The sequence below is a fragment of the Podarcis tiliguerta genome (genome assembly GCF_965153285.1).
Source record: "Podarcis tiliguerta genome assembly, chromosome: 6".
Classification (NCBI taxonomy): Eukaryota; Metazoa; Chordata; class Lepidosauria; order Squamata; family Lacertidae; genus Podarcis; species Podarcis tiliguerta.
The window spans coordinates 91,223,651-91,242,949 of NC_139539.1; the positions used below are offsets into that span (position 1 = coordinate 91,223,651).

A 19,299-nucleotide genomic window follows, 5' to 3' on the forward strand; every position below is an offset into this window, starting at 1 on the left:
TATTCTTAGTTATGTAATGCCTTATTCCTGTCCCATATATCCCGAGCCTTCTGCGGGGGATGGGGAGGAAGTAAATAATCGTTGTGGGTTTGCTTGGTTTCCATATCAACCTACCTGGACCCTGAGATCATCTTTTGAGGCCCTTCTTCATGTGCCTCCTCCTCAAGAAGTCTGGAGGGGGACAACATGAGAACGGGGCCTTCTCTGCAGTGGCTCCCTCTCTGTGGAATGCTCTCCCCAGGGAAGTTTGCCTGGCGCTGTTGTTATACACCTTTAGGTGCCAGGCAAAAACATTCCCTTTTAACCAGGCCTTTGGTTGATTCAATTGATATCCTACGCCCTTTTAAAATGTGGGGTTTTTTTGTGGGGGGAATTATTTGGGTGTTGTTTTTATTTTGATTATTTATTTTGTGGTTTTATATTTTGATTTTGTTCTGTGAACTGCCCCGAGACCTCTGGGTATAGGGTGGCATATAAATTCAATTAATAATAATAATAATAATAATAATAATAATAATAATAATAATAAGCTGTGTTGTGGTAAGGGGACAATTGTGGTTTGATGAAGGGCTGTAAGGGACAATGTGCAAAGCCAGAATAGCTAATAGCTATTATGAGAATTTAATTTTTTTGGAAATTCAAACATTGAGATTTAGGCTTGCCGCATTTTGAAGAGCAAAAAAAAAAGGAGGGGACACATTTGCCGACTTTTAACTATGGATCGCTAGGACTCCACTTGTTTTACGTGTCTTGAAAAGGAGGACGTGCCCTGCAAAAAGAGGACACATGGCAACCCTACGCACACACCTGATTGCCAAAATCTGGAATCATCCCTAAACCCTGAACGTTAAAATTCTGTAGTTGTGACAACTCTGAAATTATGAGGGCTGGAAACTCATTTTTTAAAAGCACCGAAAGTGTGTCCTGTTTAAACTTTCTACCAGATGCTAGATTGCACTGCCCATGTGCCAAATCACACCAGGAGATTTGTCTTGTGAGCATAAGAGGGGAAACAAGTTTTGTCCCATGTCCCGTGAGGAACAAATGCCTTAAACTGGATTGGTCGCTATCCTGTGTTTTCTTTAAGCCCTCAGACTCAATCACCTCACAATCAGCACAGCGATTCCCCACGGCGCAGCGAGGCCTGAGCTCCAGGAGGCCAGCAGAATGGGACCATCCAGGCTACGTCTCTTCAGGAAACTGTGTCTCCAGGACCCCCAGAACGCTGCTTTTTGCAGGGAATTGCATTACCTAGCGATCAAGCTGGGGAGGAAGAACTCGACGGTGGGCTTTTGGGGCGAACCTTTGGTCGAGTGGTCGGAAGGGCTGCACAAGCCACCTGCAAAAAAGAACTTTCTGGAGGAGGCGAATGCGGAGGCGCATGCGGTGGACGACGCAGCGAACGATACGGCCGTGGCGATGCCGTCCAAGCCTAGCACCAGCGTTCAGGCCGGTTTGGGGAGCAAACTTCTGTCAGAACCTCTTCAGGCTCCTGGGACTGAAAGGCAAGTAAAACTAACATTTCCTTGGGCAAAGGACCAAATGTCCTCTTAGGGGGAAGATGTGGGCATGTTCAAGGATGCAGGATCGGATATATTGTCTGATTATATCCTTATCCAACTTGTGTTAACAAGTTCCACAATTTCAGCAGAGTAACATTCCCCTTAATTTTAAGCTTTGCAGCGGCTGCGTTTGCTCAGGCTCGCTAAAGCCTCTATAATAACTGTTCTGGTATTTCCCCCTTATTCCCTCATAAAATATAAGAGACGACACAGTCTTTTACAGAAGTATAAAAAGAGTTTACTCACATTCTGTTCACCATCAGATCCCAGAAGGCAGACTTAGCTTAATGAAGTAACATACACTTGGAATCTATCTCTTAAGAAGACAGTCCCTTTGTCCTCTCTTGGCTGGAAGCCAAGAGGGCATCTTTGGCTCAGTAGATGTTGTTTCTTCGATGCATGTAGTCAAAGAGAGAGAGATGGCTGCCCTGCCCTTTGCTTTTGTCATTACCTGCACAGGTGAGGCCACACCCACCTCCAGTCACATGCAGAGGAAGTCTGTCCCAGCCCAGAAGGAAACAGGAAGTTTACCTGCTGGCTGGACAAACATTCCTCCCCATGTGTAAACATGTTCACTCTAGGAATGTTGTGCAGTGGTGCCTCGCAAGACGAAATTAATTCGTTCCGCGAGTTCTTTCGTTGAGCGAGTTTTTTCGTCTTGCGAAGCATCACTGCAGTTAAACACTAACAACGGTGGGGAGGGGCGGGGAGAAGCAGGGCAGCTGCCGCAGCCGGTACCTCGGACTCACCCGTGCCTTGTGGCCACCGCGCGACGCGGCTGCTGGAGGGCGGCGGGGCTCAGGAGTGCGACTCCGGCTGCAACGCTGGCTGCTGGCGGCAACGGCTCTCTGAGAGGAGCGCGCGAGGGCGGTGGGCAGCGGCGCGAGGCAGCCGGAAGGTCGGCCGTCAGCCGGAAGGTCGGTGGGAGCCGGAGGAGTCGTCCAGCCGGAAGGTGGGAGGGAGCCGGAGGAGCGGGGAAGCGAGCGTGCGTGCGTGCAGTGACCGTCGCCATGACAGGAGAGGCAGGGCAGTTTCGTCTAGCGAAGCAAGCCCTTTGGAAAATCCGTCTTGCGAAGCACCTCAGAAAACGAAAAACCCTTTTGTCTAGCGAGTTTTTCGTCTTCCGAGGCATTCGTCTTGCGGGGTACCACTGTACTTGACTGCTCTTGTGTTTCACATCCCACAGAAGATAGGTGTCATATGAACTTCCAGCAGAGCACCTCCGCCAGGGTGGGAGAATATGGTTTCCTCTCAGCTTCTCCATCTGAATGGCTGACGAAACACACCAGCATGTTGACTTCGGTCTTACCCCAAACCCCAGGATTCAGATGGGCTACCCACCCATCAACGAAAGTTCTGTGGGTCACAGTGAAGGCCGATGGGAAGACTGCAAAGCCAGAGCAGGGACCGACCTAGGGGCACAGTGGGCAGCCTCTTTTGCGAGGTCCCACTGAAGCTTTCCCCTGCTTATGCAGTGGACTCGTAATCTGGGGAACCAGGTTCGATTCCCCACTCCTCCACATGCAGCTGCTAGGGCTAGTGCTTGGGCTAGTCACACTTCTCTGAAGTCTCTCAGCCCCACTCACCTCACAGAGTGTTTGTTGTGGGGAATGAAGGGAAAGGAGAATGTTAGCCGCTTTGAGACTCCTTGGTAAAGGTAAAGGTACCCCTGCCCGTACGGGCCAGTCTTGACAGACTCTAGGGTTGTGCGCCCATCTCACTTAAGGGGCCCGGGGGCCAGCGCTGTCCAGAGATACTTCCGGATCATGTGGCCAGCGTGACAAAGCCGCATCTGGCGAGCCAGCGCAGCACACAGAAACGCCGTTTACCTTCCCGCCAGTAAGCGGTCCCTATTTATCTACTTGCACCCGGAGGTGCTTTCGAACTGCTAGGTTGGCAGGTGCTGGGACCGAGCAACGGGAGCGGCCCCCGCCGCAGGGATTCGAACCGCCGACCTTTCGATCGGCAAGCCCTAGGCGCTGAGGCTTTTACCCACAGCGCCACCCGCGTCCCCCTTGAGACTCCTTAGGGTAGTGATAAAGCAGGATAGCAAATCCAAACTCTTCTTGTTACTATTTATGCCTTCCTTGTGGCATGCTAATTTGTCTGAGTCTATGCTTTGGGAATTACTGGCCTAAAGAATGGCATGCTTGACAGGCCACCAGCACTTGAGTTTTGAAATGCGTCAGATTTGGTATTCACCGGACTCTGGGGGAGCAACGACTGAATTCACAGCTGGGCTCCTTTCCTAGTCCCCTCAGAAAGGATGGCCTTTCCTTCCCAGAGTAGACAGTCCACCTGTGAGTTCATGCAAGCTCATTTTTCCCTGCAGCAACGACTTTGAGCTGAATCCCCTCGGCCACGACGACATCAGCCTGGCTGACATGTATCGCTGGAAGGTATCGGCCTACGCCCCTTGCAGCTCAACGTGCACCTCAGGTAGCTTTGCTGCGCAGGTGATGGTTTTCGAGAGCAATTCTTGTGAGGGACCCAACCTTTTGCTTAAATGTGCCTCGTTTCCTAGCACCCAGAGAGATCTTCTTTAGAAATAATCATGAAAGTCTGGTATTGTAGGTTGACAGCATTGCATCTGCTGTTCATTCAGCTATCCGTTGGCTGTTTACTTCACCTCTGCATCCTTAACTCTTCAACCACAAATTCTGCATGGAGCAGCCCCTCACAAGTTGGTGCCCCTCCAGCTGTCTTGGACTACAACTCCCATCAGCCCTTCCTAGCACAACCAATTGGTCCATTTAGTCTACTGCTGCTTGCATGGACAGGCAGTGCTGCCTAATAATAATAATAATAATAATAATAATAATAATAATAATAATAATAATTTCTTATTTGTACCCCGCCCATCTGGCTGCGTTTCCCCAGCCACTCTGGGCAGCTTCCAACAAAGATTAAAAATACATCAAAATGTCACACATTAAAAACTTCCCTGAACAGGGCTGCCTTCAGAGGTCTTCTAAATATCAGGTAGTTGTTTATCTCGTTGACATCTGGTGGGAGGACATTCCACAGGGCGGGTGCCACTACCGAGCTTTGTTTCTCGCAGTCAGGGAACCGCCAGAAGGCCCTCGGCGCTGGACCTCCCTGCTGACCTGTCCCTGGGGTTGGTGGTAGCTGAACCCGGACCTTCCTACATGTGACCTGCAGCCCTTCTCTGTTCTAAGCCACTCTGTGCATCCATATGGCACAATGACTGACTTTTTAGCACGTTTGTTCTCTAGCTGCCCTGGAGCATTTACCCATATTTTTCGCACCATAGGCCGCACCGGACCATAGGGCGCACCCAGTTTTTAGGGGGGGGGAAATCAAGAAAAAAAAATATTTTCCCCCAGCCCCAAAGAGCGGCGTACAGGCTGCGCACAACCTCTCCCTGCCGGAGGGGTTGCACGCAGCTATGGAGCAAGCCAAGGCAGGGGGCGGGATGGATCCCGCTCGCTGTTTTGGCTTCCCCTTTAGCCCCGTGCAGCCTCTCCCTCACGGGAGAGGCTGCGTGGGGCTAAAGAATCCATAGCCCCATGCAGCCTCTCCTTGCCAGGAGACACTGCGCAGGGCTTTCCTGGGAGGTGGGGGGATTCCCTCACCTCTCGCAAAAGCCCGCAGAAGCCGCACAACCCCTTTAAAGAGATCGCGGCTTCTCCTGGCTTTTCTGGGAGGTGGGAGAAGCAACTGATGCGGCCAGTCAGTCCCTTCTCCCTCCTGGGGAAAAGCCCGCAAGAGCGCATGGAGCTTGTGTGCGGCTCTTGGGGGCTTTTCCCGACTGCCTTCCCCCTGCATTCGCTCCATAGGACGCACACACATTTTCCCTTGCTTTTTAGGAGAGAAAAAGTGCGTCTTATGGTGCGAAAAATACGGTAGCCCGCCACAGTGCACATGGGCAATAAACTATCGTATTTTTTAATTAATTGATACGCATTAAATTTAATCACATAATTGTTCATTGCACAGCCTTGATTCTTTATTCATATCCCAGCATTAACTGTGCAGCTTTAAGATGCTGCTCAGAGCCCCTTCATGTCTTCCAAGGAAGAGATGAGAAAGGAAACGTGAGTAGCTTGCCCTCCCGTGTTTCTGGATCTACTCTGGAAAACAGAGGTCTACAAAGTCCCTCTGGAAAGATGGGCATTGTGGGGACAGGATGAGGGTCTTCCTGTGGAGGCAAGGCCATCTTCTCCCATCAGATGAGATCTGCAAAAGTGGTGGTTGCGGCAGTGGGAAAAGATCAGTCGCTTAGGCTGCTTAGCAGCTGTCAGGGAAGCTGCTAGGCAGTGGCGTAGCGTGGGGGGTGCAGGGGGGGCCGGCCGCACCGGGCGCAACATCGGGGGGGGGCGCGCTCGCGCTCGCACTCGCAGCTCTCTGCCCCTACCTGGCTCACTCACTCTCTCTCACTGCAGTGCTGGCTGTGCAAATCCGATCCGAGCCGCCGGGTCGCCGCCCACTGTCGGGGGGGGGGGTGCCAGGCGTGCGGTTTGGTGCAGAGAGAGAGCGAGGGACTATCTGGGGGAGGGACAGTGCAGCGGGGGGGGGGGGCACAAATTACTTGCCTTGCCCCGGGTGCTGACAACCCACGCTACGCCACTGCTGCTAGGGGCTATTTAACAAACAGGGACTAAAAAGAAATACTTTTGGTTGTCCACCCAGGGATCAGCAGCTCCTATGCCATGTGCGTCCGCTATGACGGCGTGGAAGTGGAAGAAGCGTATTGTGACGCCCTGACGCGCCCTGAGCCCACCCACGAGTTTTGCACAGGCAGAGACTGCCAGCCTAGGTGAGCAAAAGGAGCCGGTTCCCAGAACGGGACTGGGGTGGGACTGTAGGTGTGCAATCTTAATCCTGAACCAGAATATGAAATCTGTAGTTTGAGGCTGGTGGAAGGTGGTTAACTGTAATGTTCTTCTGTCTTCCTTTACAAAATGCTGGGGAAATTATAAACAACTGCAGGACTTATTATAACGGGTCTGCTTTGTGGTTGCTTACTTAATTGGTAAGCCAAAATCATCTTGCAGAGTTTATATATATAAAATTTATATTTATACTTTTCAAGTTAATACATTTTACTAGTTTTACAATCAATTTTAAATTTCTAAGCTTGGCTTCCCTCTTTCTGCAGTTCCTTTAGTTTATTTTTAAATATCTTCTGCATATCCAAATTCATTCAATTATCTACTTTAAATATATACTTTTATGAAACTGCAGGTTATTGCAATAATCCTGCCAATGCTTTTATCCATTTGAAATTTATATGTAAATATTCAATAAACCATTTACATTCTTTTATAAAAAGTTTGTTATCTTGATTTCTTGTTCTTCCGGTAAGTTTTTTGCATATTCCGTAAGTTTTTGTATCCATTCTTCCTTTGCTGGGACTTCTGCTTCTTTCCACTTTGGGGTGAGTAGCATTCTTGCTGCTGTAGTAGCTTACCAAAATAAATTTCTATACAATTTGGGTAGTTCTGTCCCTATAATTCCCAAAAGAAAAGCTTCTGGATTTTTTTTTTAAAAAACAACAACGTTATTTTGAACATCCTTTTCAATTCATTATGTAAAAAGAAGGTTCTTTTTATCATATGCGTTGATCTTGCAGTAAGGTTAAAGCTTACTGCGAAATGATATACAGTCATACCTCGGGTTGAATGTGCTTCAGGTTGAGCGTTTTCAAGTTACGCTCCGCGGCAACCCGGAAGTAACGAAGCGCGTTACTTCCGGGTTTCGCCGCTCGCTTATGCACAGACGCACAAAATGAAGTCATGCTCATGCGCAGAAGTGGCAAAACGTGACCCACGCATGCGCAGACGCGCAGTCGCATCTTATGTTCTATTCAGGATGCGAACGGGGCTCCGGAATGGATCCCATTCGCATCCCGAGCTACCACTGTATAATGAATTGCAGAGTTGATCTTTTTAGTGGGAAATGCATTTCACTCTTGTGTGGTTATAAATTAGGGGTTGGCAACCCAAGGCCCACGGACCGGAAGCGGCCCGTGGGGGCCGGTTAACCAGCCCCTGAGCCGCCCCCGAACCGAGCCGCCTGCTTGGCGAGTCTCCGTGTGCTGCGCTAAATCGGCGCAGCGTGGCACAGGGGCTCTCTTCCGTGGCTCTGGAAATTGCTTCTGTGCAGGCATGATTTTCAGCATCTGGGCATGTGCAGAAGCGATTTCCAGCGCCGCAGACGTGCAGACACGATTTCCGGTGTCACGCTGCGCCAGTTCGGCCCACGGAGGATCTCTGCGGCCCATGCCCGGTAAGCCTTGCCAACTCCTGTTATAGAGCCTCATGCAGTTAGGAAGCTTGGAAGCCTCTTCTGTTTTCTCCCTCTTGACTCGGGTAATTCTACTGCTCTGACCTTCCAAGTTCCCTCAGACTAAGCCATGGTTGCTCTCTCTTCTCTCTCACCCTTGGCGCCTGCGTGGAGATGGGAGTCCAGCCGGTGGAGCGAGTGTTCCAGGACCTGCAGCGAAGGCTATCAGTACCGAACGGTGCGCTGCTGGAAGATGCTGGCTCCGGGCTTTGACAGCTCTGTTTACGACGACATGTGCGAGTCGGCTGGGCTAGCCAGGCCCATGGAGCGGAAATCTTGCAAGAACAAACCTTGTGGACCACAGTGGGAGCTGTCAGAGTGGTCTGAGGTATGTGGTTCTTTGGCAAGTGCAGCAAAAATAGGTTTGCAGCATGGGCCGGGGGAAATAGCTAAGCAATGTCCTTTTTAGGCACTTGGGGAGCAAAAGAAGGGAATTGTGATGTTTTAACTCTGATTACCTTCATCTTAAGGGACGTGGGTGGCACTGTGGTTTAAACCACAGAGCCTAGGACTTGCCGATCAGAAGGTTGGCAGTTCGAATCCCCGCAACAGGGTGAGCTCCCGTTACTTGGTCCGTGCTCCTGCCCACCTAGCAGTCCGAAAGCACGGCAAAGTGCAAGTAGATAAATAGGTACCGCTCTGGCGGGAAGCTAAACGGCGTTTCCGTGTATTTTTAACCTCCTGTTGGAAGCCACCCAGAGTGGCTGGGGAAACCAAGCCAGATGGGCAGGGTAGAAATAACAACAACAACAACAACAACAACAATAATAATTGTTCTTGTTATTATTATTTAATATTATTATTATTTCAACATCTGAGGCAAAAAACAACAACAACCCAACTTTCCCTCCCCACAATAAACTATACTGTGAATAAATTGGTTACCATTTGCTTTTTTAAACCGTACTTAAATTTTGCTGCCCGGGGCAGATGTCTCCGTTAGGAAGGCATGCATGTTGACCTTGAGCTGACATAAATTGTTTGCGATATTAATCACTTTGGGAATATTAGGTCGCTTTCCCGAGTGGAAAGGGTGAACCCCTACTGTTTATGAAGGAACAAGCTTGTCCACAGAAGAATAATTGCCTCCTTGGGGCTTGCATCTTTGACGCTGTTTTTCATTTCCCCTGTCACATATTATCCTGTCCCCATCTTTATAGTGTTCTGCTCGATGTGGTGGCCCGGGGACGATGAAGAGGGAGGTGCGCTGCTCCGTAGAGCCCAATCTGTGCAGTGAGTCATTGAGGCCTGCCGGTGAGCGGGAATGCTCAGGCCCCCCCTGCGACTGGCACTGGACTGCCTCTGACTGGGGGCCGGTGAGTCACAGAACATTATTTCTATTTTCTCCTCCTCTCCCCTCCCCATCTTAGAGGATCGGATTAAGAGGGCATGGAGGTGACAGGTCTGTCATCCGTGGGGAGCCTGTGGGTTTTGAGGTGGGCAGCAGGAGACTCATAGCAATTCCTGTCTCTTTGCTGCATCCTTTCATAACCAAGAAAATAGGCTAGCAAAGGATCCCAGCGTGTCACAAACTCAGTACCCGGTCAGACTTGCTGCCTCCCTGGAATGAGAGCATGCTTTCATCTTTTTTCTGTGTACGTTTTGGGGCAAGTTTGGCAGAAGCAGAACAACTGTCTTTCTGGGAAGCTTCGTAAGCAATGTCTAGGCAACACGAAGACCGTGTACATACGCAACGGACAATCTTTCAAACCATAACAAGTATAAAATGAAATCTTTAGTCTCAAAGTCTTTGAAAATCTTTAAATGAAGCGAGGTACCAGACTTTGTACGATGAAAGACAAGCTGTGAAGCTTTGTGTATTTAGCAAATATGATGTCCAACACTGAACAGTGATTCCGGATATTGACTACTGTTTCGTAGAATTCTTCGTCAGCGTGGTGGGAGGATATGGAATTGCTTCATAAACCCATCTTATTTTGAATGAATGTATGTAAATTAAAATATCAAATGCCGTGGAACAGTGCTCATGTAATAAGATCTTCTTAGCCTTGGAGTCCTGTACCTGGATCAGACCCCGCATGCATATTTTTCGAAATTATTCTGCAATTGTGAGGTCTAGGTTAAGGTTACCAGATTTTTTTTCAATTAATCAGGGGACACTTTTCAACTTCAATGGATTTTGTATGGGGACTGATTTGTAAATCTGGGGACTGTCCCCGGGAAACGGGGACATCTGGTAACTTTAGTTAGGTACTTTTTTTATATATAAAAAAGAAGGTGTCAATTTCTGCATCCCGTCCATATTACTTGTGGCTGCATGGAATACACCCGTACCATAAATGTGTCCAAAGTCTTACAGATGCCCCCAATGCCTTCCTGATTAGAGACTGATGCTCAGCCACTGTTACCTTGAAAGGCCTCTTTGTTTCTCCAAGTGCTCAGGTTTGTGTGGCGAGGGACGAATGAGCCGCTTTGTCACGTGTCGCAATTTGGAGGGGAAAGTCATCTCCGACTCCCTGTGCAACCCCAACACCAAGCCTCTAGCAATCTATCCCTGTGGAGATAAGAACTGCCCTGCGCATTGGGTTAAGCAAGAATGGGACCAGGTGAGTCCACGCTTGATCACGCCCTCCATACAAACAGGATGCTCTTGCCAACACCACCCAAAAAAGGTTTGCCTTCTGCTTCTAATCTCCCTTGAGCTTTCTCTTTGTAGGGTATCAGAGGTGTCAAGGCAGAGGGTTCATTGTTTCTCTTATAACCCCCACCCCCCAATTCCTATAAAAGGACACAAGGCAGCTTGCATAAAATCAGCACACTCCAAAACAAGATTTAGGGGGTGAAATAGCAACCTTAAAAGTAAACCACCCTTTTGTAATCAGATGGCACAATCAAAGACAGGGAGCCATGGGATTGCATATTTCTTCCCTTCCCTGGCCCCCAATTTACCAACCTCAACTAGGGTTCCCTCTTAACCAAGGTTTGAAACCAGGATTTGAGGTAGCTTCCATAGTTAAGGAGAAACCTCACTAGCATCAATATGGCTTTGGCTCCAAGCACCTCCACCACATCTGCAGGTGGCCAGAAGGCAGGTCACCACAGCTCTCAGTCCACCTGCAGTCAGTGTTGTCCCTTCTGGCACTGTACAGCTACTGATCATAGAATAGAATCATAGAGTTGGAATAGACCACAAGGACCATTGAGTCCAAACCCCTGCCAAGCAGGAAACACCATCAGAGCACTCCTGACATATGGTTGTCAAGCCTCTGCTTAAAGACCTCCAAAGTAGGAGACTCCACCACACTCCTTGGCAGCAAATTCCACTGTCGAACAGCTCTTACTGTCAGGAAGTTCTTCCTAATGTTTTGGTGGAATCTTCTTTCTTGTAGTTTGGATCCATTGCTCCGCGTCCGCTTCTCTGGAGCAGCAGAAAACAACCTTTCTCCCTCCTCTATGTGACATCCTTTTATATATTTGAACATGGCTATCATATCACCCCTTAACCTCCTCTTCTCCAGGCTAAACATGCCCAGCTCCCTTAGCCGTTCCCCATAAGGCATAGTCTCCAGGCCTTTGACCATTTTGGTTGCCCTCCTCTGGACACGTTCCAGTTTGTCAGTGTCCTTCTTGAACTGTGGTGCCCAGAACTGGACACAGTCCTCCAGGTGAGGTCTGACCAGAGCAGAATACAGCGGCACTATTACTTCCCTTGATCTAGATGCTATACTCCTATTGATGCAGCCCAGAATTGCATTGGCTTTTTTAGCTGCCGCGTCACACTGTTGGCTCATGTCAAGTTTGTGGTCAACCAAGACTCCTAGATCCTTTTCACATGTACTGCTCTCAAGCCAGGTGCCACCCATCTTGTTGACTTGGTTCCTCCGCTGCTCATAGGCTGATTTTCTGCTAAACCATCTGCCTGCCTCTAAGCTAAAGGTGAGGAGCTTCCCCCATCTATCCAGGGCTGCATCGCTTTGGGAGTAAACTATTGCAGGTAGCTGCACGCCAGAGCAAAAACTGAATTTCTTTCTGGGCAGAGCCACACTTTAAATTTAAAGCACATCTAACACACATTTTAAGCACATTACATCCCCCAAAGAATCCTGGGAAATGTGGTTTGTTAAGGGTGCTGGGGATCTCTGTGAGGGGGAAACTAAAGTTCCCAGGATTCTTTGAGGGATGTCATGTGCCTTAAATATGTATTAAAAACGTAAAGGTACCCCTGACCATTAGGTCCAGTTGCAGATGACTCTGGGGTTGCGGCGCTCATCTCGCTTTATTGGCCGAGGGAGCCGGCGTACAGCTTCCGGGTCATGTGGCCAGCATGACTAAGCCGCTTCTGGCAAACCAGAGCAGCGCACGGAAACACCATTTACCTTTCCGCTGGAGTGGTACCTATTTATCTACTTGCACTTTGATGTGCTTTCGAACTGCTAGGTTGGCAGGAGCAGGGACCGAGCAACGGGAGCTCACCCCATCGCGGGTTTCGAACGGCCGACCTTCTGATCAGCAAGTCCTAGGCTCTGTGGTTTAACGCACAGCGCCACCCGTGTCCAAATATGTATTAGATGTGGTTTAATTTCTTCCTTTCTGCCATCCTCTGTCCTCCCACCTCCCCGCCAAAGCCAGCCCTACCCATGAGCCCACTGGCTTGCTGAGAGAGACTGCTGTTTATATTTCATGTTTCTTGAGATAACTGGCTCCGTTTTTCCTTTTAGTGAAGAAAGAGGTATAGCTATGAAAAAAGCAAACAAAACAGAAAGCAAAACTACAGAACCTCTAGTTTACTGAGAACGGATCTAGACACATCAAAGAAGTGTTTCGCTTAAATGCTTTGCAAACTTTGCATGAGAATTCGGGTTGGGAAAAAAGGAACTCCACAGCGCCATCTGGTGTCACAGTGTTAACATGCACAAACAACATAAAGTGTGTTTTTTCTTTGCCAGTGTAGCTGAGTTCTTGGTGCGGTACAGCTATTAAGGAGGAATAAAAACAAAAACATCAACAAAGGTGGGATGGGAAGTCAAAAAGAAAATGTGCAATGAAAAGCACCCCTATATATATATGATTGGAGTTGTGTAGTAACTTGGAAGATTTGGTAAAAATCATTATTAAGAAAATATTTACGGAGTGGATTGGAAATTTTATAATGAAAATAAAATAACTTGCACCGTTGCAGTAAGGGTAGACATAATGAAAATGGGAATAGATCGAGTCTCGAATCAATAAAAGTTAACTTTTGCTCTGTGCTAGATTTAAAAGAGGCAAGTGTACCTTTGCCTTCCTTCCAACTGTTGGCTTTTTGCAGTATGGTAGCGCTGCAGAGAGCTTGCTGGGGAGACCATTGTATTAAAAAGGGACTCAAAAATAACTTAAGTAAGGTTTTAATTACAAAAACAACAACTCCTTTTACACTAAATACATTAACAAACAAACATGACCCAGCCACCAACCCATCCCCCAGGGTAATGGCAGAGCTAGGTGCTGCTCCTTATATACTACACCCAATTCCTGACACAGCTTAATCAATGCAACTCAGCAGCACCTGCTATGTTTCACAGCTGTAAAGCTGGATCTCGTCAGCTTGCTCTGGCCCTTGCTCTGGCCCCTTAAAGATATACACATCGGGTGAAACAATGATGAACCTTTACATTTAAAGAAACCATTCAACACCAACACCTGCCTCGCCAGAGCACATCTTGAGCTGGTAACAGGCATCAGTCAGAAGCTTGATGGGCGATTTCATGGAGCAACTGCCCAGCATAACCCCGTGCAACATTCTCATGCAACATCCAACATGCTGACGACTGAATGAAACCCCTCTTCCTCCCTTCCAGTGCAATGCGACATGTGGCCGAGGCGTCAAGATGCGGACAGTGCTGTGTGTGGGGCTGGAAAACGGACTGTATAAGGAGTACCCCGAGAAGCGCTGCGACGCTCTCCCCAAGCCGGAGGTTCAGGCATCTTGCTTCAAGAGACCCTGCTCCACCTGGTTCTCCACCTCTTGGTCCCAGGTAGAGGAAGGGGGGTAGTTCTGTGGTGGGGCTTTCGATGGGGACGAAGAGAGGCCCTCTGCCCCTCACTTCCCTCTACAGGCCCTATAGAAACTGCTTTCTTAACTGATGGACCCACTATGGGTCTCATCCACTCGGTAGATGAGGAACCACACACACCTGTGCGGGTCCTCATCCTGTTAATCACTCAGCCTTGACAGATCAGCAACAGGAGCACCCTTAAGTAGGGGGCTAGAGCAGGGGTCAGCAACCTTTTTCAGCCGTGGGCTGGTCCACCGTCCCTCAGACCATGTGGTGGACTGGACTATATCAGTGGCGTAGCGTGGGTTGTCAGCACCCGGGGCAAGGCAAGTAATTTGCGCCCCCCCCCCCGCTGCACTGTCCCTCCCCCAGATAGTCCCTCTCTCTCTCTCTGCACCGCACCGCACGCCTGGCAGCCTCCCCTCCACAGTGGGCGGCGACCCGGCGGCTCGGATCGGATTCGCACAGCCTGCACTGCAGTGAGAGAGAGTGAGTGAGCCAGGTAGGGGAAGAGAGCTGCGAGTGCGAGCGCGCCCCCCCCCAGATGTTGCGCCCGGTGCGGCCAGCCCCCCCTGCACCCCCCACGCTACGCCACTGGACTATATATATATATATATATATATATATATATATATATTAAGATGGAGCAAATCCCTATGCTCCACAAATGGCCCAGAGAAGCATTTTAAATAAAAGCACACATTCTGCTCATGTAAAAACACCAGTGGAAAATGAAACACCAGTCACGGAACCAAGAAATCACACAAAACAAATGAAATGTCGTGAAAATCCCTGAAACGAGGAGTAATCGACTATAGAGTTAAACTAAATAACAAAAATCAAAAAGTTTAAGGGGAAAAAATTAACCAGAATTAAAGGAAGACTTAACGAGATGCCGGCTACAAAATTCGTTTCACTGAACTAATCAGTTTCCTCAGAAGGAAATAAAGAAATTAAAAACCTTAAATGATTTTAAACAAACTCAAGAGCAGGGATTTTCACGGCATTTCATTTGTTTCATGTCAAAACACCGGGCACGCCCCACAAATAACCCAGAGATGCATTTTAAATAAAAGGACACATTCTACTCATGTAAAAACATGCTGATTCCCAGACTGTCTGCAGGCTGGATTTAGAAGGCCATTGGGCCGCATCCGGCCTGTGGGCCTTAGGTTGCCTACCCCTGGGCTAGAGTCATTCCCGGGCCACAATCAGATTTGATTTGATCAGACCCACATGCAAACCCAGTGGCGTAGCGTGGGGGGTGCAGGGGGGGCCGGCCGCACCGGGCGCAACATCTGGGGGGGGGGGGCGCTCGCACTCGCAGCTCTCTGCCCCTACCTGGCTCACTCACTCTCTCTCACTGCAGTGCTGGCTGTGCGAATCCGATCCGAGCCGCCGGGTCGCCGCCCACTGTGGAGGGGAGGGTGCCAGGCGTGCGGTGCGGTGCGGAGAGAGAGCGAGGGACTATCTGGGGGAGGGACAGTGCAGCGGGGGAGAGGGCGCAAATTACTTGCCTTGCCCCGGGTGCTGACAACCCATGCTACGCCACTGTGCAAACCACCCTGGCTTCTGTGCACACTGAAGCCCTGCTCCAAATATTAATTTACATTTCACAGTGCTGCTTTGCTGCAACAGCCCTTTGCCAGCCTAAGCCAGCTCTGCAAAATTCAGCTGAGAGAACAAGTCCCTTTAGGGCGAGAGCTTTCCATCATTTCAGGACAGCCTCCGGGGATCCCTTTTGACATGCCGCCTCTGTTGCTATGAACGTTGCACTCTGTATCTCCCACTGGGGAACATTTAGTTATCTTGATTTTTAACACACACCCCCGCCCCCCTCTGCCTCCCATAGTGCAGCAAGACCTGTGGCACAGGCCTGCGCTTTCGTGAGGTGAAATGCTACCAAGGAGACGTCCTGGGGCAAGGCTGTGAGTCAGCTTCCAAGCCTGAAGCCAAGCAGACATGCCAGCTCCAGTTGTGTCCCACAGATGCCCCAGGTAAGGGGGACAATTTCCTTGCGGGCTCAGTCTTGAGAGAGAGAGAAGGGTCACAGCTATTTTTGCTTTGTGATGCACGTGGGGATTGTGCAGCAGAGAAGCAGAACGGCAACGACGACTGGCTCTGCTAACGATTGGCTGACCGGCTGTGATGTCACAGAAGGGTGATGCAAGCAGGAGGGTCTGTGGTTGCCATTGGAGGACCGGTTTAGCTCTGAGAGAGAGAGAGACAGGGCAGGCAGGTGCTTGGAAAAGAATGGGGCAGTGGTGAAACATTGGGTCCAAGATGGCAGGATTTGTGGAACGGTGGTCTTGACAAATGAGCAGAAGGAATGGCCAGAGGAAAGGATTGGAGGAGGAAGAGGAGGACGAACGAAAGCTAGTGAAAAGAAAGGAATAAAGGGCACATGTTTGCCAAGAACTGCAGAGATAAGGAAGACCACGGTCCCCATATAAATTTGAAGTCAGCCCAGTGGCGTAGCGTGGGTTGTCAGCACCCGGGGCAAGGCAAGTAATTTGCGCCCCCTAACCCGTGGATTTTAGCAGGGGGCAGAGAGCTGCGAGTGCAAGCGCCGCCCCCCCAGATGTTGCGCCTGGTGCGGCGGGCCCCCCCTGCACCCCCCCACGCTACGCCACTGAGTCAGCCACATATTGGAAATAAATTAGCCCAGTCCCTGTGGGATGGCCTGGGAGGGATCAAGCAACTCTCTTACTGACGCCTTTTGTCCTATTTCCACTATTTAGATGAAGACTGTGAAGACAAAACGACAGCTAACTGTGTGCTGGTCCTAAAAGTGAAGCTCTGCTCACACTGGTACTACAGGAAGGCTTGCTGTAGATCTTGTAGGAGCAAGTCCCCCTGATTCCACATCTGGCTGTTGCAACTTCCCTGCCCAGAACAAGGAGCAAAAGGCACCAGAAGACTTTACTGAAATCTGCATTCTAGACCGGAAGCCATGGTTCCAGACTTGCAACAACTCCTAGCCAGCTAGCAAGTATTTTTTCCACGTAGCAGTCAAAAGGACCCTGTTTACACGGCCTTTCAAAAAAAGACATCAGGTCTCTAGATACCACGGTACCAACATGTAACTATCAGACTTCAGAGTGCCCCTCGCAGGTACTTTATCATGCTACGTGAAATGCTAAAATCCTTGACCTCCCCCATATTGTGGAACACCTGGGGCTTAATAAACTGCCAGCCCTTCCTGCTCCTTTAGCCTGTAGGTGGTCCCCTGCTGATATTGGCATCTAGGTGAATCCAGGCCTTTGCATTTATGTAGTGCATCAGATTGTAAGGAGCATTTTGCAGACATTCAGATGTAAAGAACAGCCCTGCTGGATCAAACCAAAAAGTCCAGCTAGTCCAGCATTCTACTTCTCACAGATTCCTTTTGGGAAGCTCACCAACCGGACGTGATGGCTTCCTCTTGCTGTTGCTCTGGGTCTCCAGAGACCTTTCATTTAGCCGTTGTAGCTAGTACCACCCGATAGGACTTTCCTTCATGAATTTGTTCTTTGCTGAAGCCACCTGGAGAGTTCATGAATGCAAAAGGAAAATGGGAGCGTGTGCTCTCTGAGTTTTTCGGAGGGGTGCCAGGGCAGCAATTCTGCACAACCCAGTCTTTTTGCAAGCTGCGTAGTATCCATCTATACCACCCATACGATGCCTCTGGCGTTGCGCATGGCAGTTGGGAATTCATGGGGGCGAGAGGCGCAACTCATACAAGGGAGGACAAGCAGCACATTGCTCAAAAACATTCTTTGGTTAGGGTGCATCAAGTTTTCTGCCCAGCGTCAGTCTTAGAACTTGGTACAGAGGAATCTCATGTGCAGACATATGCGTGGAGGAAAGTTATGTCACAGCATGAATAAACAAAAGGGGAGAGAGAGAAGGGGGATGCTTTGAATGTTCCATCCTATAGATATAGCAGGTTGTCTGTGATTAATCTACAAAATCTTTTTTTAAATCACTTTACAATAAAGAGAGAGGGGGAAAAAACACATCTGTGCTTTCACAATGTGAGGAGACTTGTGGTAGATGGAAAGGGCCCGTGCAAAGGAAGTTGTACGTCCGTGGCAAGAAGTAGCAGGAATGGGGAGGTGGCTGACTTGGGAATCTGAGGGAAGGGGAGAAGCTTTCCAATGTTTCTGTGAAATTGCTGGGTGGGATTTTGGCCTGGAGTGATGGGGACATATCTCGCACCCAAGGCAGGCACAAGACATGTGCAACTATGCTTCTTGATAAGGATGAGCCTTTTGAGATGGGCTCTTCCAAGGATGAAGCTGTGACCTTGGGAGAGGCCATCGGGAGAATGCAGGGCGTCTACAAGCAGCTTAATATCCCTCTTTGAGGCCTCTTGAAAAAGATTACTTGGAAGGATCCCCTACAGAAATGCCTCACTTTTTTGCAAGCATTGATTCATCCCAACCCCACAGAAAGGCTGTGCATTCTGCCTTTCAGTTACCACTATCCATCATTCCTGTGAAAGATTTGTGGGAATTTTTACAAAGGGGAGTAAGACAATAAGGACATGGTTGACGATCTTGTGGAAACCTCAGGTGAGGTTTCTCCAACACAGCTTGACGTGCCCATGTCTGCACCACCTGTTTAGATGCAAGTCTGTGACAGGGTTTGGCCTATTTCAGGTCTGCCACGTCTATACTGAACAACAGAGATTACCCCAATCCAGAAGCGGGTTTCCCAAATATGTGAGGGCAGTGGATGTAACTGGAGTGAAAGCTTTATTTGGCAACTGCAGTAAAAAGGTAAAGGACCCCTGACAGTTAAGTCCAGTCACAGATGACTCTGGGGTTGCGGCGCTCATCTCGCTTTACAGGCCAAGGGAGCTGGCGTTTGTCCACAGATAGTTTTCCCGGGTCATGTGGCCAGCATGACTAAGCTGCCTCTGGTGCAATGGAACACCAAAACCAGAGCAGCGCATGAAAATGCTGTTTACCTTCCCGCCGGAGTGGTACCTATTTATCTACTTGCACTTTGACGTGCTTTCGAACTGCTAGGTTGGCAGGAGCAGGGACCGAGCAACGGGAGCTCACCCCGTCACGGGGATTCGAACTGCCGACCTTCTGGTCAGCAAGCCCTAGTCTCAGTGGTTCAACCCACAGCGCCACCCACGTCTGGCAATTGAAGTAGACCTGGTCAAAAGTATGGTTCTGTTGACTCAGGCAAGAAGAGGACAGGCCCTTAGTATTTACACCAAGTCTAGCCTATCCAAAGGGTTCACACTCAAAGCGGTTGATGCTGCACACTTAAGTTTCCCTTCTGTGGCTGAAGAGGACTCTGATACCTGAGGACCCACAGCCCCAGGTAGACATCAGGGCCATAAATGGTGAAGATTCCATTTCCAGGGGGAAGTTGTCTGCCTGCCCTGAGGGCCAGAGTGGCACACTTCCAGTTAAAAAATAGGAAACAAAGAC

General features: G+C 49.4%; 1 protein-coding gene across 2 annotated transcripts in view; it reads left to right on the forward strand.

The window, feature by feature from the left end:
• Positions 1–17,851, forward strand: part of LOC310680074 (ADAMTS-like protein 2) — a 47,912-nt gene extending 30,061 nt beyond the window's left edge. For both annotated transcript variants that reach the window (XM_083446310.1, XM_083446311.1), the window contains exons 10-18: positions 1,088–1,505; positions 3,895–4,001; positions 6,216–6,342; positions 7,986–8,199; positions 9,032–9,187; positions 10,268–10,438; positions 13,670–13,846; positions 15,720–15,864; positions 16,609–17,851. In XM_083446310.1, coding sequence (XP_083302436.1) covers positions 1,088–1,505; positions 3,895–4,001; positions 6,216–6,342; positions 7,986–8,199; positions 9,032–9,187; positions 10,268–10,438; positions 13,670–13,846; positions 15,720–15,864; positions 16,609–16,727 — 1,634 coding nt within the window. In that variant the 3' untranslated portion in view covers positions 16,728–17,851. The remainder of the gene's footprint in view (positions 1–1,087; positions 1,506–3,894; positions 4,002–6,215; positions 6,343–7,985; positions 8,200–9,031; positions 9,188–10,267; positions 10,439–13,669; positions 13,847–15,719; positions 15,865–16,608) is intronic.
• The last annotated feature ends 1,448 nt before the right edge of the window (positions 17,852–19,299 follow it).